Source organism: Rhinolophus ferrumequinum, chromosome 22 (assembly GCF_004115265.2).
Source record: "Rhinolophus ferrumequinum isolate MPI-CBG mRhiFer1 chromosome 22, mRhiFer1_v1.p, whole genome shotgun sequence".
Taxonomy (NCBI): domain Eukaryota; kingdom Metazoa; phylum Chordata; class Mammalia; order Chiroptera; family Rhinolophidae; genus Rhinolophus; species Rhinolophus ferrumequinum.
Genome location: NC_046305.1, coordinates 49,542,186 through 49,569,897, shown reverse-complemented (window position 1 = coordinate 49,569,897; position 27,712 = coordinate 49,542,186). Strand labels below are relative to the sequence as shown.

Below are 27,712 nucleotides of genomic sequence, written 5' to 3'. Positions count from 1 at the left end.
TCCTGTACAATTCTCCCCAGCCTCCGTCTAGACTTGCCAGAGAATCTTGGCTGGGTTACAGATACAGGTGTTTTTATTAGACTGTGTGGGATAGAGTCTTACTTTCTCTCTGCCCCAGAAGGCAGCAATTCCTGATTCACTCTCCATATCCCTTAAGCTTACAGGACTTAATTTCTTTCCTCCCATTACATTAGAATAAAAAATCTCTTATTAGTTTCCTCAATGTGTTTTGGAAAGATCAAGGAAACCATCAAATCTTAAGAGTGTTGGAAACCTTGGGGACACACATGACATTCAAATACTAAAGATGATGTTTAATGATACCATTTTTTAAAATGTCTTTCATTATTTTGCCATGTCCTGAAATCCCAAAAAAGCCTAACAGAAATGGGCTTGGGAATTTTACTAAATTAAAATTTGTAAAGAAGAAAGAAAAGAAATGACGGTTTCCTTGATTTTCATAATTGTTCATTCCAAATTTCAGGAAAAAGCGAACTATTAGTCAAAACTCACCATTAGCTAATTCTATATTGGAAGCTAAGGCAAAGTGTTCAAAATTTAATAGGGCTGATGAAAGAAAAAAAAATCAGCAATCAAAATCTCAAGTTTCCCATTGGCAGCACGTTCTGTGTGACCCCCAAAATGTTTCTAGGGCTCTACTTATCACACTTCAAATCATCAACATCGCTGAAATCACTTTAAAGGTATTAATTATCTTACCCACTTTCCTTATTAGCGATGGAGCACATCTCTGGAGAATTGGAAGGGGACAGGTATCAGGAACACCTCTCTGATGACAGGAAACCAAGTGACAAAAGGGAGGTGATTTGTCCCAAGACATCCAAAGGCAGATTGGAAATGACAGCTCGACTCAAGTTTGGTTCTGTCTGAATAAAGAAAATTGCCATCACCTCATTCATTGATGCCCAAATATTCGTGTTCACCTACAAAATGACTTTCCAGCTGAAATTTTTCCTTCATTCAGCCTCAGAGATAATACTAATGACTGCCAGCGATGGTACTGAAAGCCAAGCTTAATCACCATAATTGACAATCAAGTTGGGTAACAACACAGAGACAGGTGATTTCACACAAGGCTAATGAAAATGGGCTATTAAAATCCACACGCGTTTGGCAGCAATTATGAGCTCCTGGAGCCATTTGCTTTGAAATGTGCACATTTCATAGGCGGCTGCCTGCCAACGAGATAAGTCTGAGCAGGACCAAGAAAGGAAGAGGCAAAGACAGCGTCACCAGAGGTTTCCATAGGTGCCATTTCCTTTCAGTGGCTTGCTGTATCTTTATTATTACATGCCTGATATTTTAAAGCTTTAGAGAATGACGCTCCATCTCCCCACAAAACCACAATGGGCTCAGCAGAGGACCAGAGAGTGGGTGGTAACATGGGGGCAGAGAGTGGAGGGGATCCATAGAGTAAATGTGGGGGCCCGGTGGGGGAGGGCTGGATTTCCTGTCTAGAGTGCACTGGGAGGCCCCTTGCTGGACAGTTTTCACAAAATGTAAAATAGAAGTGATAATCCCTCTTCGCAAGGATGACAGAGAATAAATGCATTCAGTCCCCTAAAGATACTTGGATTCAGAAAGTGAGGTCACCTTACCGCAGTTTCACACTGTGTCTCTGGGTTCACCACTGTTACTCCCTTTCATTCAGTCGGCCATCATTCTGCTAAAAGCTGCTCTCCTTTTAGCTCATACTATCTGGATATACCAGTGAGTAGGGAAGTTAACCAGCCTTTTTTTTTTTTTTTTTTTTTTTTTTTTTTTGGTAACAAGTAACCAAATGACAAAGAGCAGTAACTAGTTGTCTTAAGGCAGTAGTCAGGGAATAACATCTATATTCAAATATGGCAGTTGAATCTTGTTTTTTATCCCCTCTGACAATCTATGTCTTTTAATGGAGGCATTTAGGCCATTCATATTTAAAATGATTATTGAGATCATTGGATTAATATGTTTGTTTCTTATTAAATTTTTTCTTATTCATTGCATTTGTTTATCTTCCTTACTTTTTCTGCCTTTTTCGGTTTCAGTTGAGTATTTTATATGATTCTATTTTATCTCTTCTGTTAGCATATCAATTACACTTCCTTTGTTAATTTTTTAAGCGGTTGCTGTATAGTTTGCAATACACATTTATAATTAATATGTCTACTTCTTCATGTGTAGTGCAGGTACCGTATAAGAGAGTATTTCTAGTTCCTCCCTCCCACCTCTTATGACATTTTTCTTTGTGCTTTTCTTTGTTTTCTTTACTTACTATAACTAACATATGTTGCTTTTTGTTTAACCCTTTGCATTGCTCTCTAGCTGATATGCACAAAAGAAACTGGAAGGGCTCAGAGTGCTAATGAAATACGCAAAAGCAGATGAGAAATTTCTAGAAGATGGCACAGTTCTGATCTAAAATAACCTATTTGCCGATCCCTTTATATCAACAGCATTTAAAACTTTTTGTTTGTGAATCACTTCAATGGGCAAAATGTGTGATACCTCCTCCATCCATTTTCTGAAGGAAGAACTTGGTGACAACACATCTGAAATGAATAAGATATATATGCCACTGTAAATGTTTTGCTAGTTGCTTTTATGAATCAGTTATTATAATATTTCCTTGACTAAGTATAGAATACGCTCATAAATCAAGGGCCCTCGAGATTTAAAAATCACCTAGAAATTATACTATACTTACACTGAGTATATGCTATAACTTTCTTAACTGGCAGAACTATATAGGTAACACTGACTTCTTTTCCAGCTCATTCTTTTTTCAGCAATGTCCAATTTACTGATGCACCCAACAAAACCATTCTTCATTTCTGTTAGTGTTTTTATTTCTAGCATTTCCTTTTGATTCTTTCTTTGAGTTTCTTTCTCCCTGCTGACATTACCCATCTGTTCTTGCATGTTTTCTATGTTTTCCACTAACATTCATAACCTATTAATTATAATTATTTTAAATTTCCTCTTCGATAATGCCAAAATCTGTGTCATAGCTGAGTCTGGTTAGGATGCATGCTTTTGTGTCTTCAGACTTTTTTTTATTGTTTTGTCTTTCAGTGTGCCTTGTAACTTTTGTGGAAAGCCAGACATACGTATTGGGTCATCGGAACTGAGGTAAAGGGCTTCAGTGTAAGGTTTTATGTTAATCTAGCTGGGAGTTGGGTTGCTTGATTATTTGCTATAGTTGCAGGTGCCAAAGGCTTCAAATTCTGTTTTCCTTGTTAGTGTCTCCTCCTTAAATATTGACTGTACCTTGCAGCTCTTTCAACTGTAATCTGCTGTTATTATTCTGAAGCCCTGTTGATGTGGGAGGAAGGTATGGGGGAGGAGAAGGATTTTATAATCTTGTGGTTAAACCACAGACTTTCAGTGGGCCAGAGTTCCTAGACTGTGACCTCCACAAGTGTTTTCATCGTCCCTTTAGGTGCTATAGAAAGCCTCGAGGTGGCTGAAGCTGGGTAAATGTCCTTTCTTCTAGACGGGATAAGGCTCTGACAGTCTTTGTCCTTGGAGAGTAGGCCATTATTCTGGAGAATGCTTGGGGCATGTTCACAAATGGTTACTTTTCCCCTCCCTCTGCCAGAGCCTTGAGGAAATTTTTTTACCTTTTAATCATGAAGACCTGGTGGGGTTTCTGGAGACAAAACCCATGGAACTATGGAGGCACTTTTAAGTTGGTTTTCCCCCAGGAAAAACTTCTACTTCTCACTGTAGCTCACATTCAGCCTCCATCAATTCATCAAAATTCCCATTTAATTATTTCTGCCAGTTTAGGGCTGCAGAGGCTTGTGCTCTAGTTAGCAGATCTTGGCTGTGCTGCGTTGTAGTAACATTTGTCCCTCTCTCCGGATTTCAGTGTAGCAGTTTGCCCTGCAACCTCAACTCTGACGCATTCAAGATAAGTCACTGATTTGTTTATCGTTTATTATAAGAATGGGATTGACAATTTCTGAGCTCTAAATCTTTTCTCTGTCTCTTATTTTTTCTTTTTTGAGCTGAAACTGCAGTCCAATGTATTAAGTTTAAATTAATTTAAGTTTAAAAACTGTTACTTAATTCAGTTACTGGAAAAGTTTAAGTATGTTTGGAAAAATTTGGGTATGGAAATCTATTTTTTTAACTGTAAATTTTATCAAATCCAAATGCAGAACATATGTTTCCAATGGACATTTACCATCAAAATGAGATATGCTGGGAGTATAAAATACACACCAGAATTCAGTCTCAGTATGAAAAAAGAATGTAAAATATCCCATTAATAATTCCTTGTGTTGATTACATATTGAATATTTTCAATACATTGGTTTCACTACATTGGGTCAAATAAAATATATCATTAAAATTCATTTTATCTGTTTATTTTTACATTTTTAATGTGGCTACTAGGAAATTTCAACTTACCTGTGTGGCTCACGTACTTGCATTTTCCAGCACCGATCTATAGTTTAAATATTACAGTCTACCATTTAAATTATAGTCTACCTTTAAATTATTATAATCTACCTTTAAATCATAACACTGCACAAATAATTTGAAACCCTTAAAGTATGTATCTGTTTTCCTCTCCTGTCCTTTGTATTACTCGCTGTCATACATTTTACTTCTACATCTACATGTTATGAACCACACACTAAATTGTTTTGCTCTTATTATAGTAGTCAATTATCTATTAAAGACATGAAGAAGGGAGAGTCGTTATATACCCACATATCTACGATTTCCAGCACTCTTCATTTCTTTGTGTAGATACAGGTTTACAAGTAACATTACTTTCTTTTTGTCTGGAGAACATCCTTTAATCTTTCTGGTAGTGTAGATCTGCCGCTGCTGCTGCTGCTGAATTTTCTCAGCTTTTGTTTATCTGAAAAGAAATGTTTTTATTTTGTCTTCATTTTTGAAAGATAACGTTACTGGATGGAAAATTCTAGGTAGAAAAGTTTTTTATTGTTTTATTTTTTTCCCTTTCAGCACTTGAAGTTGCTTTCCATTGTCTTTGGCTTTACATAGTTTCTAATGAGAAGTCTGGAAACCTATCTTTTTTCTCTATACAGAGGGTGCCAAAAAATGTATACATATTTTAAGAAAGGAAAAAACTGTATTAATATATACCGATACCAAAAGATGAATACAAGTCACGTTTGACTTCTGCAGTTACACGAGGTGCTCAACGTGGTTACCATAAGCGTCCAGACACTTCTGATTACAGTGAACTACTGTTTGAGCAACGCTGACCAAAGTGTTAACATCTCTTACAATGTGTATACATTTTTTTGGCATCCCCGGTATTTATGATCTTTTTCTAGTTTTTCCTATATATGTGTGTGGTGTCTTTTTCTAGTTGGTTAGTTTTCTAGTTTTCAATAATTTGATTGAAATTATGGAATCGCCTTGGGGTGATTTGGGCTGTGTGTGTATTTTTTTTTTAATTTTATTTTTTTTTAATTTATTGGGGTGACAATTGTTAGTAAAATTACATAGATTTCAGGTGTGCAATTCTGTATCACATCATCCATAAATTACACTGTGTGTTCACCACCCAGAGTCAGTTCCCCTTCCATCACCATATTGTGTGTGTATTTTAAGAGTTCATTGAGATTTTTCATTCCATGTGTTTTAGCTCTCCAGAAAGTAAAAACTGTTAAGCCATTATTTCTTCAAATATTTTTCTGCCCCAGTCGCTCTTTTATCTCTTTACAAGATAACCATTTTGTATATAACTCTTTAACGTTCCACAAGTCAGAGACTTTTTTTCAGTTTTTTCTCTTTAAGTCATTTTGAATAAATTCTACTTCTGTTTTCACGTTTAATGATATTTTCTTTTGCTGTCTCTGACCTGCTAATAAATAACCATACCCAGGAAACTTTCCATTTCTGACAGTTTGTCATTTCTAAGAGTTCTATTCATATCTATGTCTACCATTTCTACTTATCATGCTTATGTTTCTTTTACCTTTTTTGAACACATGAGCATATTTATAATATTTGTTTTAGCATCTTTGCCTGTTAATTCCACCATCTTTTTAATTGCTGAGTTTGTTTCTATTGTCTGATTTTTCTCCTGGTTATGGGCCATATTTTCCTGCCTTATGTATAGTACTTTTTATTGGAAGCTGGACAGTGTAAATTATACACATGGTTGAGTGCTGGACTTTGTTTTTAAAGGTTGTTGAACTTTGTCCTCACCAGCAGTTGGTACTTGTGTTCAGTTTGATTCTTTTGAGGCTTGTTTTTGAGTTCTTTCAGGACAAATCTATAGTAGTCTTTGCTCTAGTGCTAACTTGGCCCCACTTCTAAGGCACGGCTTTTTTGAGGTTTACTGAATGCTCTTGTGTACTCAGAGAGGTTTCTCTATCTTTTCATTCTGGCTGTAATGTTCTTCAGCACAGGGCAATCTCTAGGAACTGTTTGTCTTCCTGCTAGCCACTGTTATTTGCCTGAAACCTGTTCTTTCCCAGCCTCATGGAGGTACCCTACAATACATAGATTTCTGGTCAGTTACTGATTCACTGGGCCCAGATGCATATTTCTGTAACTCTTCTGTGTTTCTCCCTCCTACAGGTACTCTGTGCAAAAATTCAAGATTCCTTAAACTGTGGTCTTTTTTCTTTAACTCAACAATTTTTCATGCTTTGTTTGGATCCCCCTCCCTGAGCCATGGTCCAGCAATTATCTCCAAGAAGAAAGCTTAGGTTTGTTTCTTTTCGCCCAGGGATCACAGTTCGGAACTTCCTATTGTCCAACACCTGAAACCTTTTTTTCCTACTATATTTTGTCCAGTTTTCAAATCGTCTCTGGTGGGAACACAATTCTGGATGCAGTTATTCACTCACGGCCAGAAGCAGAAAATGCCTCATAATTTTGGGAGCTATTTCTCGTAAAACCCATCTGACAACTTCCACTACAGTATCATTAGCCAGGACTTAGTGACATGTGCAAAGGCAGCTGGAATGTGTAATTGTTTAACTGGATACATGACAAGCACACACAGCTCAATAAAACAGTGCTCTGTCACATAGCGGGAATGGAGGAAGGGAAGGAAGAGAATCAGGCTGGCAACTGGCAGTTTCCACTACATCCCTTTATCTTGTTATCAACTGTATAAAACTTTTAAAAGGCTACAAGATGTTTTACAATATGGAGATATCATGTATTTGACCATTCCTCCTGTTAATGGACATTTAACTTGTCTGCAGCTTTTTCTTTTTTTATTGCCACTACAAGCCTATATATACATACATTCTCCATATATATATATATATATGAGAGAATATATATATATCAGTATCTAGATTTATAGCAAAAAAAGAAATGGGTGATTTTCATTAAAATATTACCAAATATTCATTAAATATTACCAAAATCTTGACCTGAAAAAAAAAAAAAGACATAGAAAACTAGAATACACAAGAATAGACCAAAAGAAAAAGGAGTAAATCCAAAAAAAGAGCAAGTCCAGATGGTTAGGAAATATATAAAAAGTCGCTATACTTCACCAGGGGTTAAGAATGCAAATTAAAGTAACAGTATTACTTCTCATTCAATATACTGCCAGCAATTAAATTGATAATGTCTACCGCTAGCAGGGTTTGTCTGTGTTACAACACTGGGTACCTTATGTCTAGACCGCTCATCACTCAGATGCTGTGGGAAGTGGCAAAAGCAAAAAAGAACGCAGGGGTAGAAATGCAACTGGAAGTGCTTATTAGATGTATCTATTAGATACCGGAGTGATATTAGAAATAATAGCAATCAGTATGTCACGGAACCCAACCAGCCAAAAGTTTTGCTAGCTCAAATAGAACAGATGCCACCTGTACACAGATAGTATGGTTATGCTGGGGTACAGTGATGAAAATTAGCTGTGCATACAGATGTGTACACATATCCTTCCATAGTATTTTTGCTTTTTGTATCTTTTTCATTCTTTTTCTGTATCTATTCCACCATTTATCCCATCTTTTGAGGGTTTTTTTCCATTTGTTTTTCATGTTTAATATTACTATTTGGTTATTTTAATAATTTTAATTTCATATTGATATCTTCCCTTTGGTCTTTTAGTATATTTATTGTAAATTCTTAGTTTTCCTCTTGTAATATGTCTTTTTTTGTAAGGTGTTAACTTTTCCTGCTCAGGAAGTTTTAGTCCTCGGGTGTCCTATTAGAAAAATCCCTGCGGATGTTTGACTGCCTCGTCTGTCATTAGAAAAGGGTGGCTGTCCAGGTCCTGGTCCACACGTTCAGCTTCTCAGCTCTGGTCAGCTTCACATAGGAGGGGATGAGCCCTCGGGCAAGAGCACCTTAGACATCACAGATCCACTCCCATCTTCTACCCCGTTATTTTATTACCCTACCTAGACATTCCTTAGAGCTGAGCTTTACCTTTGAACGCTCAAATGAGAAATAAAAACAGTATTAACAGGGGTACTCCCTAATTGTCATCTACCATCTCCGGGGATTTGAAGTGGAAAGGTAAAAGAGTAGATGCCTGAGGCTTCTCATTCCCACTCTGTTGGCCCCAAGAGCTTTGGTCCAGATTTCACTGGTGGGGGTGTCTGGGGGCTTGTCTTGGCTTTCTGCAGGGAGGTGGCAGGCAATAATGGATCCGAGGGAAAGTCGGGGGGTGGGGTGGGGTGGAGGAAGGTGCAGCATGATTGGAACAGCTCTTCTTGAACAACCTCCCCCTGGATTTTTCACGTTTCTGTTATTTCTTACATTCCATGTTTCCATTTTTAGTTCCTTCGGGGTTGATTTTGAAGGAAGAAACCCTTATTAATTTGACATCTTGGCAGGAACTGGAATATCCTGTTTTGGTCTGAATTGGAACATGTTGTTGATGAATGCAGAAAATAAAAGTTATATTAACGATTTTGGTTTTTACCCTAAGAACAATGAGAAGCCATTGAAGGTTTCAAGATGTGTGATGACAGGATAGATTTTATTTTGAGAAGACTACTCTGGCTGCAATTTGACAATCAGATTGGAGGGGAACTAAGGTCAATATAAGGATAAAGTTAGAAGGCTCTACAGTCATCCGGGTGAAACATAGTGGTCTCCACCAAGGTGATGGTGGAGAGGGAGAAAAAGTAGATGAACTCAAGAGATACAAAGTTAAATTGCTGGATCCTAATGATACATTGAATTTATGGGGGAATGAGAGTAATATCAAAGATAAGTCTTAAGCTGTGGGCTTGCACAACTGAACGAATATATTTCTTTTGAATGGGAAGGAGTTGACATTAACTCAATTTTGGGCATGTAAATTTGTGGTGCCATTGAAATATTTAAAAGAGATTATCTAGTAGGAAGCTGAATATATAGGCTTGGAGTTCCGAAGAAACAGTTGAGCTAGAGCTATAAGGAAATGACTTACACACTTATAAATGGATGAAATAGCCTTGAGAGAGTTCAGAATTGGAGAGGGACCCAGGAATGAGTTTGGAGGAACGCCAGCATTTAACGGCTGGGTATTAAAGGCTGAATTGTGTCCTCCAACATTTATGTTAAGCCGAAATCTTAAGTCCCAGTAATGTGTCTATATTTATAGATAGTGCCTTTGAAGAGGTATTAAATTAAAGGGAGACTATTAGGTGGGGCCTAATCCAATTTGGGAGGAAATTTGGGCACACAGAGATACTAGGGGTATGCGTACAGAGGTAAGACGATGTGAGGATATAGGTGAAGGCAGCCATCTGAAAGCCAGAGAGAGAGGCCTCAGGAGACATCAAACTTGCTGGTATCTCGATTTTGAACTTCAAGCCTCCAGAACTGTGAGAAAATGAATTTGTTTTTTAAGCCACACAGTCTGTGGTATTTTGTTATGGCAGCCCTAGCAAACTAATATACTGGGTAAAAAGAAGATGACGGGAAAAAATTGTGCAAAGATGATAGAAGATAAGCTCCTGAAGATTGTGTTGTCACGGAAGAGTAGCTTGTCACAGAAGCCAAGGCGAGAGTGTTTCAAGAACTAGAAAGCAGTCAACAGTGTTGGACTCTGCTCAGAGGTCAAGATGAGAACTGAAAAATGTTCTCTGGATTTTGGTGACTTGGAGGTCGTTGGTATTCTTCACACAGAGTCCTGGTGGAGTTGATGGTGTAGGAAGTCAGAATGGTGTGGGTTCAAGGGTGAGGGGGAGGTGCAGGAATGAAAACAGCGACTATGGACAACTCTTGAGGTTTGGCTGTGACGGGGGAGGAAATAAGGAATGAAGGAAGTTCTTGTTAATGGGAAAAACTTGACCTTGTCTGTAAGTCAATGGAAATGTTCTCACTTAAAGGAAGATACTGAATAGTAAGAGTATGAATAATTGGTGGAATAACATTCTTGAGAAGGCCACAGAAGACAGCTCACAGCAGATTGCGGGGTTGGGACGAACCTTTTTGCTAACGTAGGGAAAGAAAGCATAGAGGAATGGTTGCTCATTTTCTGGCTGGTGAAGGTCCAAGGTTTCTAAGCAATCTTCCTTTCCCAAAATGAAATCTCAGTTCAACTTTGCCTTATAACTAGTGTCATTTCCTCTCACATTCTGGCCTTTGGTTGGTGGGTTGTCTATTTCCAGTGTGGTTGTGTTTTCACTTTAATGCCACTGGTATCTTAGTGAGAAGCTGGGAGAAGCATCAAAGGGCAGTTCTGCTAGTCAGACACCATAAAAATGACGTTTCTATATGCTCAAGTTTTATATTTAAGTACTTAAGCCATCTGGAGTTTATGATATATGCGGGAAGTCTAACACTTTCCCCAAATTGCTAGCCAGCTAGTCTCATACCATTTCAATTCAATATTTCACTACCTACTAATTGCTCTGTGTGATATGACAAATAAATTAGAAATCATCTTTCTCAAAGAGCTTAGCATTTAGCCAAGGGTTAAGTAAATATACCATGAATACACAACAAGGTGTTAACAAATTAAGTGCCATAAACCCAATTACCATTAGTAGTTCAAGCACAGAGAGATTAGTGTTCTGGATTCTTAAAGAAGACCAGACTCGATAGGGGACGACAGAGGGTAGGGAAGGGGTTTAGAGGAGTAAGGCACTCCAGGGAGAGGTACCAGCAATGGGCACAGGCTCCAGTGAGAAACTGTGATGCCTGTTAAAGAAGGTAGATTCTAGTGGAAGGTAAGTAATGTTAGAGTCAGTTTATACTTCACTTAGTAGACAGGAAAACAGAGAAAACACATTAACCTAGAGATGGTGTGGGGCTCAACAATGGCTGATTCAAGCTTAATTAACTTAACAGAATGTCGTTTAGATGGATGGGACAAAATAATTAAACAAGTTATAGGCAGTTACCATGAAAAGTTTATTAAAAATCAAAAAAAAAATTTAAGAGTGTACATACAGAAAAATTTCAAAAGATTTACTATTCTGATCAGATAGTATCAGATTCACTATCTGATGTTGAGGGCACAAACGTCTGTACAAAAGCTCACTAGTGAACAAAATCTTGTCTGTCCTGCTGGCCGCATCTTAGCCTCCTCAGAGGTGAGGCTAGACGGCACCAAAGACATGCTGTGAAAGAAACAGAACAAAACCCTTGGGACAAATAGAGTAGGGAGCTTCTCTCATTCTTCCTTCCCAGACAATGACACCCCTTTGATGGGAAGAGTGAAGGGATTATAAAAGACAGGCAAGACTTACGGAAGTACAGCAAGGCTGTGCTTTTCACTCTGAAGAGCTCAGAGGCAGGCGAGGAAAGCAAGGAGTTGCCGCTAAAACATGACACATTTAAGGGTGAATGTGCTACGTGAGTTTTCTGATCTCCTTCTGTGTTGTTTTGCCCAGCTTGCCAGCAGACAAGAGGCCCAGGGCCCAGGGCCCCCAACCAGAGAAAAGGCCGTGCGGCTGGAGCAAAGGGGGACAGAGTGCAGTGAAAAGGAAGCCCCCCTCTCCTCAAAACCATCACTGTGCCCCTGAAAAGGTCAGCTCTGCTCCCATGGGGAGTGAGTTTCCTGCTCTAATGCTTCTCTCGTGTGCAGAACCATCACAGCCAGCCCTATGCATCCTGCTCTAAGAAGCGAGTGCAGCTTCTGGAAGATCGAGTTTTCTCTGCATCTGCTCACACCCCACCGGTGTGGACTTCGGCTGCTTTTGAAGGCACGTGCCCGAGGTGAGGACTCACTGCCTTCTCCCCGGCATTCCCTTCCAGTTGCAGGACAGACTTAAGATGCCAGGCAAGAGGATGTGAGTTCTTCTAATAACCCATGTGCCAAGGGCTAGTGGTGAGAGTATTAGATAAGAGGCAGTGAAAAGGAAAGGAGTAAGTTTTAGAAGAAAAATAGGAAGGAATTATGAATTTAGGAGCTAACAGGTGCTTAATTGTTGAGGCAAGAAGGTGCCAGGGAGAGTCCAAAAGACAGTACAACTCAGGTGCTGAAGGTACCACCTTCCTTAGAAGGTCCTGGTCCTGGCTGAGTCTCCCATTAGCCAGGGGTCCCTGAATCGAGGGCCCAGGGCTGAGGCTTCTGAAGAGCCCCCCACAGCTGTGGGTGTGGAGGGCCCCAGAGCAGCAGAAATCAGGCTGGCTGAGGAGAGTCGGCGAAGACTCAGACCTCCCGTACAAAAGTGGGAAAAGCTATGGTGTCCACCCCCAAGACGCCGTCTCCGGTGGTCTCGGCCCCCTGCCTTCCCCATCCTGGCATCCTGTGGCAGCTCTGTGCCATGCCCACGATTCCCTGTTTTCTTGAGGCTAGACTGAGTTTGGTGGGAAAGGGCAAGAAGAGCCTCTGGCTTCCCAGTCACATGTGCCAGGCTTTTAGGCCGACGTGTACTCTAGGTCTCGACGCTGAGCAGTGTGAAAAGAAGGGCAGGAGGCCTCCACGCTTCTGGATCAGGAGCCTCACTTCTCAGCCTCTGCCCCTTAGAGTCTTATCATGGCATGAACTGGCCGAAGGTGCTTCCTTCTCCCAGAGCCACCCTCTTCTGTTACCTTTCATTTCTCCTTAATCCATACAGCCTTTCCCTCTACAATGCAATCAGTCAGACGGAGAAGAAGAAAACTAGACTGAGGGGAAAGAAAGCAATGAAACCATTATTCAAACAGCTATGCAACCCGGGGCCCTGCCAACCTGCCAGAGGCCTCCCCGGAGTGAGGGCCACACCCGTGTGGCAGGTACCAGACCCGAGAAACCACAACCGGGAGAACCAAGTTAGAATTCAGAAAAGGAGTCGAGCCGAGGTCCACTGGGTCCTGATTCCTTCTGCAATACTGGTGCAGTAGCTCTGAGCGGGTCTCTTCTCAGGGGCTGCTGCAGGCGGGTGTGAGGCGGGGCCGGTTAAGGCAGCAGCTGTCCTGAGGCAGAGGGGCGCTGGGCGTGAAGGGCGGCAGCCTTGTTTCTAGGAAAGTAGTAACTGATAAGGATGGTCAAGGAAGGTAACACTACAGCGCTTTAAAACCAACTTTGCTAAAACTACCAGTTGTCTAGATTAGTAAGTGCTGAAACAACCGCTCCAGAATAACACGCCTTAATTCCTTCTCACCGTATCATAAATCCTTCCCGTGTGGTCAGTACTTGCTACCACTGGTATCTGATGCACTGCAAGTCATCAGCTTAAATTGTGCAGGCGTACAAAACATGACTTCTCTGCTAAGTTTTTATAGTGACTCAGGCACCTTAAAGACCACTGCTGGTGAATTAATTTCAGTAGTCTCTAAGTAAAAAGACAGAGTTGCTGTCTGATGGTAGCATTTGGGGGTCAATTCAGCTTCTTCCAGTGCTGCTGGGCTCAGGGTAAGAGTTCGAACAATGCTAACTTTACACAGCAAGGGGACCATCGAAGAAAATACTGGTCCAGCAAAACCACATTATACCCCAATGGTCAAATGAACTGCACACTGCTCCTTAAGAATCCACTGACTAGGTTCAGAAATAAAGGAGTTATTTCTAGTGAACAGAGTGAAGTGAAGCGGGCCTTGGTCGACAGGCCTGAAGGATCTCTAGAGAACTGAGGTGAGAAAGATTGACTGCGATACCAAACGGCAATTGTTCAATTGAGTCCCCCTTCATGTATCTTTTAATCTAGCTGTTGGCGCCCGGAAATGCTTGCCTGTATCTGTCTCCTTGGCTATCTACACAAGTTAGAATATGCTTCTTAGATTTTCTCCCATTAAAGGGGGGCAGAGTGAAAAACGTGGCAGAACAGAAGTGGACTGGGCCTTGGATGAAATGTCTTACCAGAAACCGTAAGACATTTTCCCTTTTGAGCCGGGTAAGCACAGTCTCAGGGTAACAAAAGGATACATGTAGGTTGGGACGCCTTTTGCGGCCAAGTGTTTCCGAATCAGTCGCTCAGTACCATACCAGTTAAAACCTTTCGTGGCGTGTCCAATGCGTGGGAGATGGACACTCGCTGTGATAAAGGAAAAAAAAGAACAGATCGTGATGTCTCCATCCAAGACTGATTGATGGGCGTAATATACATATAGGAGAAAAGAATCTTTCCTCACAGTCACTTTGTGGTTTCCAGTGGACAACATGTGTAAGGATGGAGTGTTCCACTCAAAGCATACAACTATGATGTCAAAAGTACTCTGGGGATGGATTGTGATAGGGAGAAATGAAAAGAATCCTTCTGAACACAAAGTATCTGGAAGTAAGTAGGTACGACGGATACAGAGTATAACCGATGGTGGAGATGTAATTAAAATAAGCAGTCTTTAACAAGCCAGTGAGTTCCACAGACAGACACACTGGGTGGGGAATGCTACACTGTGGTTTTTGGCAGAGAACTGTCAGCTCATGTGGACTGTGACTCTCCAGGACGGGACATGCTCAACAGCGTTTCCCAGCTGCCATGACCACTGGACCTCATCTCTGGTGCCCTGTAAAATCATGGGGCATGCACCCCAGTGGATGCACACACATGGATATGGAGGAGATCTGGAGAGGAGAAAGGGCTTTACAAATACCACAGGAGGAGGTGGTTACTTCTGTCGCCTCTCACACTGGGGCTTACCATTACCACATAGACCGAACTGACATTCAGTCTTGACATTTCTCATCGCCCCTGAAAACTCACATCACATGCCTGCGAACAGAACTCCATCTAACTCCTGAGCACAAACGGAAGAGCTTACCTTTCTTTTTCTTTGCTGCTAAAAATATCTTCTTCAGGCCTTCTTCTAGGGCTGCCATCTTAATGCCAGAGAGGGCATTGGAGTGGTCACGGTGTTGAGCCACAATCAAGGCCAACTAGGAACAAACCATTGTTAATGGCTGACACGGCACGCGATGGCCACACTAACTACGTGACCTGCCCACGGCAGGGGTGTGAGCAGCCCCCCGACAGGCCCTTCATGGGTCACTCAGGTTTTGGTTCCGGCTCTTTCGAATGCCCTGCTCGAAGAGCCATATCCTAACGAATCTATGACCTCACGCCCCCTAGTAACTGTTTTATTTCCTGGTAACTTTATGTAAGCTTTTCTTCCTTTTAAGATATATAAAACCAGAGTCCAAGACATGCTGGCTTTTCTAAATGCTCTCAAGGGTAAAGAAGGAATTTTTCAGAATCTTAGAAAAGCCTCTCGAGGTCCTTGTGCTCCAGCCCACGTGGCGAATGCTCGAGTCAGCTCGCAACCCCCAGGACAAGAGGCCACTGGATCTCTGTTCCAAATGCCAGCTCCTCCCATCCTGTCCATCCTAAGCAGGGCAAAGCCGGAGAGCGTCCAGGGAGCGTGTGGGGCTGACATCCCTACAGCCACAATGCAGGTCTATCACCGTAAAGAGATTTCCGGCGTCACCCGAGTCTGAGCTCCTTACACACAACCAGTGCGTCATTCTCATGTTTTATGAGATGACTGAACAAGCAGGAAGCATTTTGTCACGAGGCACACAGGCCACTAACCTCGAGAAAAATGTGCCCTGAGGCACGTGTAGTAAATAAAACACCTTCCGGGAATTCCAAAGGATAGGCAAGGGGGGAGACACGAGGCAAAACAAGAATGTCAAAGCAGGCCAAGGAGATGTGGACCGGTCTGTTTATGGCTGGAAAACACAATCTACTGCGGAACCTTCCATGTAACAAATGATGAAACCCTCAGAGTTGTTAGTCATGATTTCTTATTCATTCAGTAAATGCTCAGGGAGCATTTCCTGTGAGTAAGCACTGCAAGTGGCATTGAGGATAAAAGACGAAACTAAACTCCCTGCACGTAGGAGGGGCTGCCACCAAGGTAAGTGGAGGGACAGAAAAAGCAGAGGGCAGTGCTCCAGGGACTGTGATGACGGAAGCGTGGGGGTTGGGGGGGCACAGTGCGAGGTGAGGCCCAAACTGCTTGTGAGGGGCTGAACGGTGTCCCCCAAAATTCACGCTGAAGCCCTAACCCTCGGTACTTCAGAATGTGACTATCTGGAGATCAGGCCTTTAAAAATTTAGGCAATGAAGTTCAAAGGAGGTCTTCAGGGTGGGGCCTAATCCCATCCGACTGGCGTCCTTTTAGGAAGAAGAAACTGGACACACAGAGACACCAGGGAGGCACACGCACACGCACACGGGAAAGGCCGCGTGAGGACACAGCATGAAGGCGACCACCTGCAAGCCAAGGAGAGAGGCCTCACAGGAAACCAACCTTGCCAGCACCTTAACCTTGGACCTGGGGCCCCCACAACTGTGAGAAAATAGGGTCCTGTCTTTCAGGCCACCCAGTCTGCGCTATGTTACGGCCACCCGAGCAAACTAACACAACGGCCACCCGAGCAAACTAACACACTGCTGGAGAGGCCAGGGGAGCGGGAGGGATCTCAAGAGGGGGTGATGGGAGCCAAATTTTAGCTCTGGTCAGAGGTGTGGTTTATTTTTTTTAACTTACCAAATCTTGCCCTTTGTTTCTTGATTCTTTATCATCAATAGGAAATAAAAGGACGCCTCCCAAATTCAAGTCTGAGGTAAAATAAGAAGTGACAGAATAAGTTCATTAGGGATTGAACCCCTGGAGAGGGAACTATTTTGAATCCAAACCCCACCAGGTTTCACAGCCATTTTTTCTCACTCTCCTGGCCTCAGTCGCTGTCTTAGCCTGGTACTCGCTTCACAGAATTTTTTCTCTCCTCGGAAACATTTTTTTCTACTTCATGCTTATTGTACAATAGTTTACTATCTACACTTATGGAGCACCCTACTTTCCCAGGTATTGTGCTCTAAGCGCGGGGATTCAAAGATGAACAAGACAACGTTCTCTATGAGTGCCCTCACTTCTGTGTCTCTGAAGAGTTCAGGCCTAGGAGAAGCTTCCCACTCTCTCAATTCAGTGTCATCTGGGCCGTTTGGACGCTGACAGTTTGCCTGATCACGTATTTACTACTGTCATGAGGTAGGGCTTACTTCCCCAAACAGAGCAATTTTTACAAAAATATCCTTGCTCCAGAGCCTGGCACAGTCCCTTACACATAGAAAATATACTTTTTGAATAGCAATTACTTGGCTAAGGTAGACGAACATACTTCTTTCCCGCCTCACGTGCGTACAAAGTTTTATAGCATAAACAAATGTTCTTCTTTATTTAGAAATACAAATAGAATCAATAAGGCTTGAAAGAAAAATGTCTGTTAAATCTGTTCAAATGATATCTGATAAGTTTGAGCTCTGAAGGTAAAACCCACAATTGGAATAATTCACCCAAACTGGCAATTCAATTGTTTACTGTTTGTCTACAGGAAATAAAACCAAGGGGATGAGAGAATGTCACCTTTTAAAATTCTCTGCAAGCAATTAAAAAGCTGTATTTTCTTCTAAGATTCAGAACAGATCCCGTTTCTTGGGCAAAGAGTTAATACTGATGTTTGGCTGCAGTGGGCCTGACCAGATTCTGGAACTCACATAAGCATTAGGTTATAAAGGTATTTTTACACGTTTTTCCCCTACTCTGTGGCCAGAATGTTGAAGAATATTGTTAGGGACAGTTTAAGTTTTTATTTTGTTTTTTTTTTTTTATTCCCATCCCCCCTCCTTTCCCTTTGGCAACTATCAGCATGTTCTTTGTATCTATTGGTCTATTTCTGTTTTTGTTTATTCATTTGGTTTTTTTAGATTCTACATATGAGCGAATTCATATGGTATTTGTCTTTCTGTGTCTTACTTATTTCACTTAGCATAACGCCCTCTAGGTCCATCCATGTTGTCGAAAATTGTAAGATTTCATTGTTTTTTATTGCTGAGTAATGTTCCATTGTATATCTATATGTACCATACCTTCTTTATCCAATCATTCGTTGATGGACTATTACTAGTAACGCTACACTGAACAAAAGGATGCAAATCTCTTTTCGAATTAGAGTTTTTATCTGTTTTCTTCAGACAAATACCCAGAAGTGGGATTACTGGGTCGTAAGGTAGTTCTATTTTTAATTTTTTGAGGAACCTCCATACTGTTTTCCATAGCGGCTGCATCAATTTGCAATTCCACCAACAGTGCACGAGGGTTCCCTTTTCTCCACATCCTCGCCAGCACTTGTTTGTTGCTTTATTGGTGATGGCCATTCTGGTGATATCTCATTGCGGTTTTAATTTGCGTTTCCCTGATGATTAGTGAACGCTGAACATCTTTTCATGTGTACTGGCCATCTGTATGTCCTCTCTGGAGAAATCTCTATTGAGGTCCTCTGGCCATTTTTTAATTGGATTGTTTGTTTTTGGCGTTAAGTTTGTATGAGTTCCTTATAAATTTTGGATATTAACCCCTTATCGGATGTATCATTGGCGAATATCTTCTCCTACTCAGTAGGCTGTCTTTCCGTTTTGTTGATGGTTTCCTTTGCTGCGCAAAAACTTTGTTGTTTGATGTAGTCCCATTTGCTTATTTAGTTTTTGTTTCCCTGCCCGAGGAGACATATGTGAAAGAAGATGTCAAAGGGTTTACTGCCTGTTTTCTTCTAGGAGTTTTATGGTTTCATGTCTTCCATTTGAGTTTCATTTTGTCTGTGGTGTAGGAAGGCAGCCCATCACTGGGGCCTGTTTTCTGAGCGCACGCGTGGATGCACCTGGGAGCCAGCAGCGTGGGGGATGTGTGGGTTTAGCACTCAGTGCAGTGGGGGAGCCCACGCACCCGGCAGGGAGATCCCCAGGGGTGGTCCTCCACAGGCTCTTGCACGCACTTCCTGCTGACAAGCCCCTTGGAGGCCACTTACATTTCTCGGCTGCCTCTTTCCCCAGGCCCTTCCTCCCCTCCAGTCACACAGCTCCCACAGATGCTGGTGGAGAGAAACGGGATTCTCCAGCTGCCCTCTGCCCGGCTCCGGGAGCTGGGCACTCACTCACCACTTTTCTTTTCCCTGTGGGAAAGCTCACCTCGGCCGGATAAATCAGCGCCTTGCAGTGTTTCCTTGGGGGAGAGGCGGTACTGGGAAGGTTTCTCATACCTCCTCTACTGCAAGCAAACTCCTAGTTTTCTTTGACTTTTCTTCAGTGCGGTGCTGGAGTCTCCCTTTGCAAAGGCTGGACTTCTTCACGTTCTCTCCTGTGTGTGAGTACCTGCCCAGGGCACCCCTCAGCCGATGTTCCTGCTGCAGTGGTGAGAGGCGGCTAGGCAGTTTTGCTGGCGCCTTGGTTCCTCAGCCCCTGTGAGGTTTCTCTGTCGCTTAGCAGTTGCACTGGTGGGTCAGACATCTCCTCGGTCCCAAAAGGCCCACCGAGGAACTTCTATTTGTGCATGGAGGTCTCATTTGTTGATTAAAAGGGGGGAATGTTTTATGCCACCACTTTGCTGCCAACACCCCCCTTCACTCCTAGATGACAATGATCTCCTAACTTAATGCCTTCAAACGTTACCTACAAAGTACTCCTGCAGGCATCGGAGAGTAAACGTAAACCCCGAGGCGGCTGCACGGCTGGCAGGGCAGACGCTATAAACTTCAAATTCCTTTAGAGTCCTGTGTTTGTCTGAAACCATTCAAATACTGCACTCGACTTTACCCACTTGTGCATTTTCCTACCTCATCCACATCAAATCAAACTGATGCCAGAAAAGTGTGCTGTTAATTCTATGGCTTTACCTCCTCCAGTTTGAACCTCTCCAAGCTCTCAAACCATTCTGCGTACCCCAATCTTTTAAGCCATTCTAAAATACTGGCTCTGCGGTGCCACTCTCCTACTCAGCTCTCCCGCGACACGTCATTACCTACTGGAGCCTTAGTTAGAGTGGCATCTCTCTGGACAAGCCGTCTACCGTCTTTGGTGAGGTGACTCAGACCTCTCTCTAAAATCTTAACTCTCTCTCCTCCAGCCTGCCTGGCCTAGGCCCCATCCCCCAAACACACCCGCTGTGTGACCGTCTGGGCCATTCCATACCTTGTACTGGGAAGGGCAGGAGTTGCGGGGATACCAAAAACAACAAGGCATAGTTAGGGACTCTCTTGCCATTTCCCTCCATCTCTTTCAATTCTACCCATCTCCCTCGTCCCAAGATAATCTTCCCCACTTCTGTGAAGGCCTCCCTGGGAATTCTCACGCACGCTTTCATCTACCCTATTTCAGTCCTTCTTCAGAGAACAGTGCACACTCTCACCTGTTTTCTTACAGACCACTTGTACCTTCACTCTGTGAAACTGTGTTTTCACCTTCGCTCCCTCCTCCCGGTGCTCCCAGGTCAGGTGACTGCCCTTGGGGCAACTGCACCAGCCTTTTCCCAGCGCTCATCCTCACTTCAGTGTCTGACAATGCAGACTGCTTCCTGACACCTTTTCTTCCCTCGTTATCTCAAAATACAACATTCTCAAGGTTCAACGTTCTCTTATTTTTTCCAACAACTCCTTCTGTCTCCCCTCCTTGCCTCTGCTGCTGAATGGAGGTATTTCCCATGTTTTGTTCCCTGCCCTCCCATGTCTCCATCCTGCCTCCCTCATCGTTTCAAACAAGGATCCAAAGAGGGACTCCTTGGTCTGCTTCTCTAGCTCTGACCTCTGGATTTCCTGTTTTTCCAGCTTCCCATTCAATATCTAGGTCTGGCGTAATTATTTCAATACACATTCACCCCTTGTTCTAGTCATCTGTTGTAGTAGAAAAAGTATTGACTCTAAGTCCTTACGTTCCTTTCCACCCTAGAGAACTGGGCAGAAGAATCAAGAAAAATCCATCTCATCTCTAAGAAACCTGAAGGGCCCTTCTCTAGTGGACACGACAGTCCTTTAGCCTCTTCAGTTCCCCAGGAAATATCACAATAATAGTTTTACTCCTCTTGCCACTTTGTGATTTCTGCACATAAAAGGAGGTGCCCTTACCCCCTTCTGTCTGCCTGACGAGTTCCCCTGGCACCAAACAGTTTTACTGCCGTCTCCCGGGAGTGTGACACCCCAGCCCGTGCTAACTTCGCAGAACCACCTCCTTCCCTCTCGCAATTATTGGTGTGCCTGCTTTCTCTCCCTCAGGTCTCTGCCCTCTTCATGAGAGAGTCATTCCCTTACGAAGATGGGCTGAGTTGGGTACACAATAAAATGCTAAACGTCAACAGGCATGCAGGGATCGACATTTATCAAAACACCTGCACATTCTTTATCCTCGTTACAGACCCCTGAGGTAGGTGGAGTAAGAATCAGTCTCAAATTACAAATGAGAAAACAAGCACAGGAAGGTAAGGGACAGCCTCAAAGTCACATAGCAAGAAGCCAATTGATGTCAGAAATCAGACTCCCACCAGCTCGTCTGACTCCTTATTAAGTGCTTTGTAACCCACAGGACACCTCTCCCCTCTTATCCGTCCCTAACCCTTCTCTCTGCTGGGCTCCTTACCTTTCATTTTCCCAGCCAGCTCATATACTTTTCTTGGCTCAGCGGATCGTTTTTCCAGAGCTGTGAATAAACCACCTCTGCCCCAGCGGCCTGAGTCATCTGATAGAAGAGAGAATTTTCTTCTATAGGAGGCAAAGCCCAGTCCCCCATTACAAACAAAACAAAACAAAACAAAGGTACACCAAATAGACTTGTAGGAGAAAGTTCTCCTTCCCTTTGAAAAATCAATCTAATCTCCTAGAAATATCAAAGGTTGCACTTCTCAAATATGTTTAGGTTTTCTGGAATATACCTGGCCATCATTCACAGTGAAAAAATTAGTGTTCTGAAAGAGCAAAATCTCTGTACTTCTGTAATTCCTGGGAGATGAGTGAGAAGGATGGAGGGAAGTAACAACAAAGAGTTGGATCACTGGTCCACGACTCCCATTTTACAGGTAAGGAGGAGGAAAGGTTAAATGACTTATTCAAGCTGGTGCATCCATCGCTGGTTAGTATCTTGTATTTAGTCATAATCCTACTACAAATATTTGTTAATATGTGTTACGTGTGGGGCCCTGTTCTGGGCACGAAGGTTGCAACAGTGGACAAAAACAATAACCGCTGCTCCCACAAAGCTTATTTTCTCGTGTGATGAAACAGTCAAATAAGCAAATACACATGTGATATGCCAGCTGGTGATATGTGTCAACAAGTCAAACAAGGTAGGAAAGCGGACAGAGAAAAATATTGGGGGGAGGATGGGGTCTGTTCTATCTGAGGCGATCGGGGGGACCTCTCTGAGACACAGACGTGTGAACAACGCTTGACAGTGGCTCCCTGGGGACAGAGAGTTCCAGGCAGAAGAAGTAAAAAGTGCCAAGGTAGTGAGGGGGAAATATGCTTGGGGTTTTGCTTTTTCTCCAAGGATTCATTCATCTTACAGACGTTGCCTCCGTTCACCCTCTTAAAAACCTTGTGCAGAGAATAACACAGGTATTATCCCATCAGGCGAATAAGGCAGTTAAGGCCCAGGAAGGCTGCGTGACTCAGCCAGGTACACAAGTGACAAGAGTCAAACCCAGGTCTCCCGATCCTAAAATTTACACTTCTGTTTTGACCACACAAGACCGCACAGAGCCCATCAATCACCCCAGGTGAGGGTTCTGCCTCATCTCCACAGTTCTTGGCATGAGAAAGATGGGGTCCCCACCCCCTCCTACCGATGCAGTGTACGATGATCGCGTCCTCCGCCCCGGCCTGTGGGTGGGTGACATCACCGCTGACGTACATGATGGACGTCGAGTGTGACTCTTCGTGGCCCAGTTGTGCAGAGCTCTCCTCTTCCTCGTCCTCCAGGTCCTCTGATTCGCTCTCCTCGGAAGGCAGGCAGAATGACTGGTAATTGTTGGACTCCCACCAGGCCATCCTTCAACAGGCAAGAGAGAAAAGGAAATGAACGGGAGGTAGCTCAAGTCCCCTTGGAGCACACTTTGTACTGCTGTTCACAAACGGTTAAGTGCCACGCGGAAACGCAACTCGCAACTCACCCTGACTGAGTTTTTTGCCTATTTGCACATAAACAAGGCGGCTACTGATAGGATGGCCTCCTGACTATATAAGTAAGGAGCGGCCACCAGATGTCCCTGTTTTCAAGCACATGACTGAAAGGGAATGTTGGAGGACAGTACTTCCTTTTAGACAGCTATAGCAAGATCTTAAAATCCTCTTGCCTCCACTGGCTGCGCTTCTCTGCCTCAGGACTTTTCACTGACGTAGACGACTGTTCAAGTTCAGTCTTTAAAAAAGGAGTCTACCTCCACCAGGAGCTACCAGCTTTACACTGGTTTTCTGCAATTTTTCCGTGACGTTCCACTGCGGATTCACTATGCAATGGTGATTCGTTTGCCAATGGGGACCCTCAGCTTTATGATCATACAAATAACACACACGTACTTTTTCTGATGTTCCGCTTCTTCCTTCTTCTTCTTTTTCTCCTCTAGTAGTCTCCTTCGCTTGGCTGCTGCTTCCTGTCTTTTCTTTCGTCTGTCTTCCAGCTCTTCTGGGCTTAGAATTCGCTTCCTTTTGGTAGACCCCTCCAGCAGGCCTGGGATGAGAACCTGGAGGGAGGACACGATCCCTAACTAGGAAGTTTGGGGGGTGCCTGTTCCTGCAGGAGTTTCATTCATTCCTAAGACACACTTTGTATGGAAGCAACATGCTTAGTATTTCACAAAACACCGCATCGCCACACCACCTTGCATGGTGCGACGTGGTGGCAACACTGCCACTTGTACTTCCATCACATATCTTCCAGGCATGGTGACCAGGACATCGTGCTCTAAACTCAACCAAAGCACTGCCATGCTTGGTACAGAAATACCTCATTTTGGTTAATTTTATTAGGAACGAGGTACTTCAGAAGTATAACTTTTTTTAAAAAATTGAAAGCGTACCTTGTAGGATGCCATTTTAGGCTTAACCATTTTTAATGGAAATCTTCCTACGACGTATTGTATTATTCTTTTTTAAGCAGAATATTTCAACATCACGACTATCTTAATGCTAGCTAGCTTTCAATCAGCACATACTAAGTGTGTCATTAAGAGAGGATCACAATCATAAGTAACACTGCTAATGACACAGGGTCACGACTGTCAACAGCAGAGGGTGGCATTCTGGTTAACAGTGATCCTTCTGGGCGGCCTAGATGGACAGGTGGTAAAATATGCTCTTCTGGTTAATGTTTTTCATGCCAACTTTTCATAGAGTTTTTATACTAGGGTACAGCGAATTAACTATACTTACATTTCAACAAATACATACAGATTTCAACAGATACTTATATACTTATTTCTTAATAAATCACTCCCAGCATCATTTTTTTTTGTTCTCTTAGGATGAGAGTCTGGGAGAAATTATTCTTTTACGTAAATTAATGGTTCTTACACGGCCTTTATTTCTGAGTAACGGGCCCTCTTCACTAGTTTTCTCCAAAAGGGTTTTCTGCAGATTCACCAGTTGCTCGAATGATTTCCTGTCTTCTTTACTAGGCTCCTTAGAATAGTCTTTCCCTTCAAATAAGTACATATGGTTTTCTAAGAACATAAAACACAAAAAGAGTAACGTCAGATACTAAAGAAAAATGAATTAGTTCTAGTCAAAGCAATAACCAGGGTGCCAAGAGAATAGCCTGTATTTAAATGGGCTGATGACTGGTTTGTCACAAAGGTACCCCATTTCTGATCCCACTGATGAGTGGGGGACCCACCTGGGGTTCCCACACATTCCTTTTCAAAGGAGAGAGCATGGTCAAAGCCCGTTGGTCCATCACTATATGGTCCCCGAGTCTGCTCCATACCCCCGTCCTGTGGAGTCTTGGATCACTCATCACTGACTCCCTCCACACTATACCTTAGCATACGTCTCCTGACACTCAGGGAACCAAAGAGCAAATTCTGAACACACTTGTGATGCTCCACTCCTTCCCCCCTTTTCTGTCATGGTAAAGGAACAAGTGGCAAATCTATGAAAGAAACGAAGAATCATAAATAGAACCCCATTCGACTGACAACGTTCTTTCCAGATTTCATGAAGCACCCTGATAAGCCTCTCCACAATCCTGGTACAACTAACCCCACTTACGAAAGGGAAAACTGAGGTCAGGCAGGGAGGAAGGCGCTCTCCAACTCTGATTGCTAATCGAAGAAGGAGGCAGGACTTTCTGACTCTAAGGCCAGTGGGGAGGGAACAGGCCAGCAATCAATAACTACAGGAATAACAATAATGACAGCAGTATGATCTTGAATAGCCTTTTATGCCATCAGAGCACTCACATCCATCATCACATTTTTACAGCTGTTTGATAAAAGGATAAAGCAGACGTTAACAGCACCCCTTCAGAGACAGGACACAGAGGCTCAGAGGTTGGGTGATCTGCTAAGATCGTGAATCAGTGATAGAGGAAAGGAATGCCAACACAAGACTGGCAACCACAGAAACGTGAAATAATGATTCTAAAGTGAAGCGTCGTTAATAGCACATGTTACCAAAGAATTATTTTCACAGCATTATGAAATCAGCTATAAGTATGTTTTCTCTAGAGAGTATGAGAGCAAAACATTTTCATTCTCAAGAGATCAATTGCTTCACACTCGTACCCAAATCCAACCAGCTGTAATTCTAATTGGCATTTGCTAATTAAATCAGCAGGGGGCTTTCAATGAGGTGCTCTAACAACAAGCAGGAAAAGATAAAAGAGCTGAGAAGTGTCAAGTATGATCAACATATGTAGCTTCATATTAAACACAATTCTCAACTTACAAACATGCTTTTTAAAAAAACCCTGGCATTCAAGAGAAAGCAACCCTGTTTTTTATTTAGTTCTGATTGGGGCTGCCTTCATTACTAGTCTCTCACTTTAATTTCTCGTATTTTGAATTGTATTCCCCGTCTTCACTCTGCAGCCAAGAGGAGGCTGAGGACCACAGGCCCAGTCCCTCATCTATGTCCTGCCAGTGGAACCATCTACCACAGAGTGAACCTATGCTCACTGATCAAAGACAAAATCCCCAATTTTAATACAACTGGGAAATCTTTTCTGGCAGCTGGACTGCCAGAAAAAAAATAATTGTTTTTTGGCAGTTGGACTGACTGAGAAACATAATTATCTTTCTGGAAAACAGTGAAATTTTATTTTGTTCTAGTAAATGTTAGAAAAATAAGCTGAAATTAATCTACATGAGTGCAGAAATGGGTCCAAGCCTCACAAACGCTTTGAACGTATTCAAAATATAACTGTAAAAGAGGACCACGTGCATCTAGCTCTTCTCCTACCTAAAACTACTAACTGACAGTAAAGGGTTTTTAAAAACACGTATGAGGCATCAGTAAATGAAAAGTTCAATAACTTAGTGGAAACTGGGAGGTGGCTGGAGGGGTGGTAACAGATCAGGAGAACAGAAGCAAAACGCAGACGCCTCGTCAAGAGGTGATGGCAAGGACAGAGCCCCTTCCAATCCTCCAAAAGCTTAGGACTCACAGGGACAAGGTACCACAGGGCGGGGACCCGAGAGAACTTCTGCACCCCAAATAACGGGAGGGCCGTGAGCCCGATGCACTCCGTCTCTTCACTTTGACTAAACGGGTTTATTCTAACCCCTACCCCACCTCTTCCAAGAAAGATATTAAAGGCTTCGTCTCTGGAGAAACTGAGTTGCCCAGGGAAAAGACTTCACATACATACATCTGGGAAGACCCCTCAATGCGAAAGCTGGCCCACCAGCCAGTAATGCTGGCGTAAGGACCGAGAGCCCATATACTTGCTCAAACCAGAGCTGCCCGCCAGCGATGGCACGTCACAGGGACATGCGATCAGACAGCCAGAGGACACCAGACAGCCCAAGAAAACTATCAACAAGGACACAAGATTCCAAAACAAATTTTGAAAAAAGCAGCCGCAGCAATTGGAAGACAGAGAGACAATGCAGGGCGCAGAGGAATACATTTTTAAAAGTTGTAATAAATATCCTCCCTGGAATACATTTTAGAAGCTGTAATCAGTGTCCTCAGAGAGGATATTATCTCCCTGAAATGACAACAGGATACAATTAAAACAAGAAGCAGAGAGTAAGAAGAGTACTTGAAGAATAAAAAGGGGATACTAATATTAAAACATGTAAAAGAGATACTACGATAAAAGAGCGGTGTCCGACACAGCAGTGCCAGCTGCCTCCGATGTCCCACACGTCCCATAACAGCCATCCACGTGAACAACATAACCACCCAAATCCATGCCAACTGCAAAACGAGGAGTCAAGACTACTACAGACTTCAATTTGCAGCTAAACAGAGAAATGAACACGCAAAACCAGCTGAGTCAGCCCCCAAACCCACGCTAGAGCAGAAGTCAGGAGCGATGGCACAGAAAGAGGAGAGGGCAGTGGAGTCCCTCCCAGCAGTGCCCGGCACAGGTGAAATCCATCCCCCCAAAAGAGG

At 42.9% G+C, this 27,712-nt stretch overlaps 1 protein-coding gene across 2 annotated transcripts in view; it reads right to left on the bottom strand.

The window, feature by feature from the left end:
- Positions 1-12,599: 12,599 nt before the first annotated feature.
- Positions 12,600-27,712, bottom strand: part of CHD1L (chromodomain helicase DNA binding protein 1 like) — a 45,294-nt gene continuing 30,181 nt past the window's right edge. For both annotated transcript variants that reach the window (XM_033093114.1, XM_033093115.1), the window contains 8 exons: positions 24,665-24,813; positions 23,672-23,835; positions 22,939-23,144; positions 21,738-21,836; positions 16,828-16,898; positions 15,097-15,211; positions 14,261-14,369; positions 12,600-13,370 (listed from right to left, as the gene is read on the bottom strand). In XM_033093114.1, coding sequence (XP_032949005.1) covers positions 13,295-13,370; positions 14,261-14,369; positions 15,097-15,211; positions 16,828-16,898; positions 21,738-21,836; positions 22,939-23,144; positions 23,672-23,835; positions 24,665-24,813 — 989 coding nt within the window. In that variant the 3' untranslated portion in view covers positions 12,600-13,294. The remainder of the gene's footprint in view (positions 13,371-14,260; positions 14,370-15,096; positions 15,212-16,827; positions 16,899-21,737; positions 21,837-22,938; positions 23,145-23,671; positions 23,836-24,664; positions 24,814-27,712) is intronic.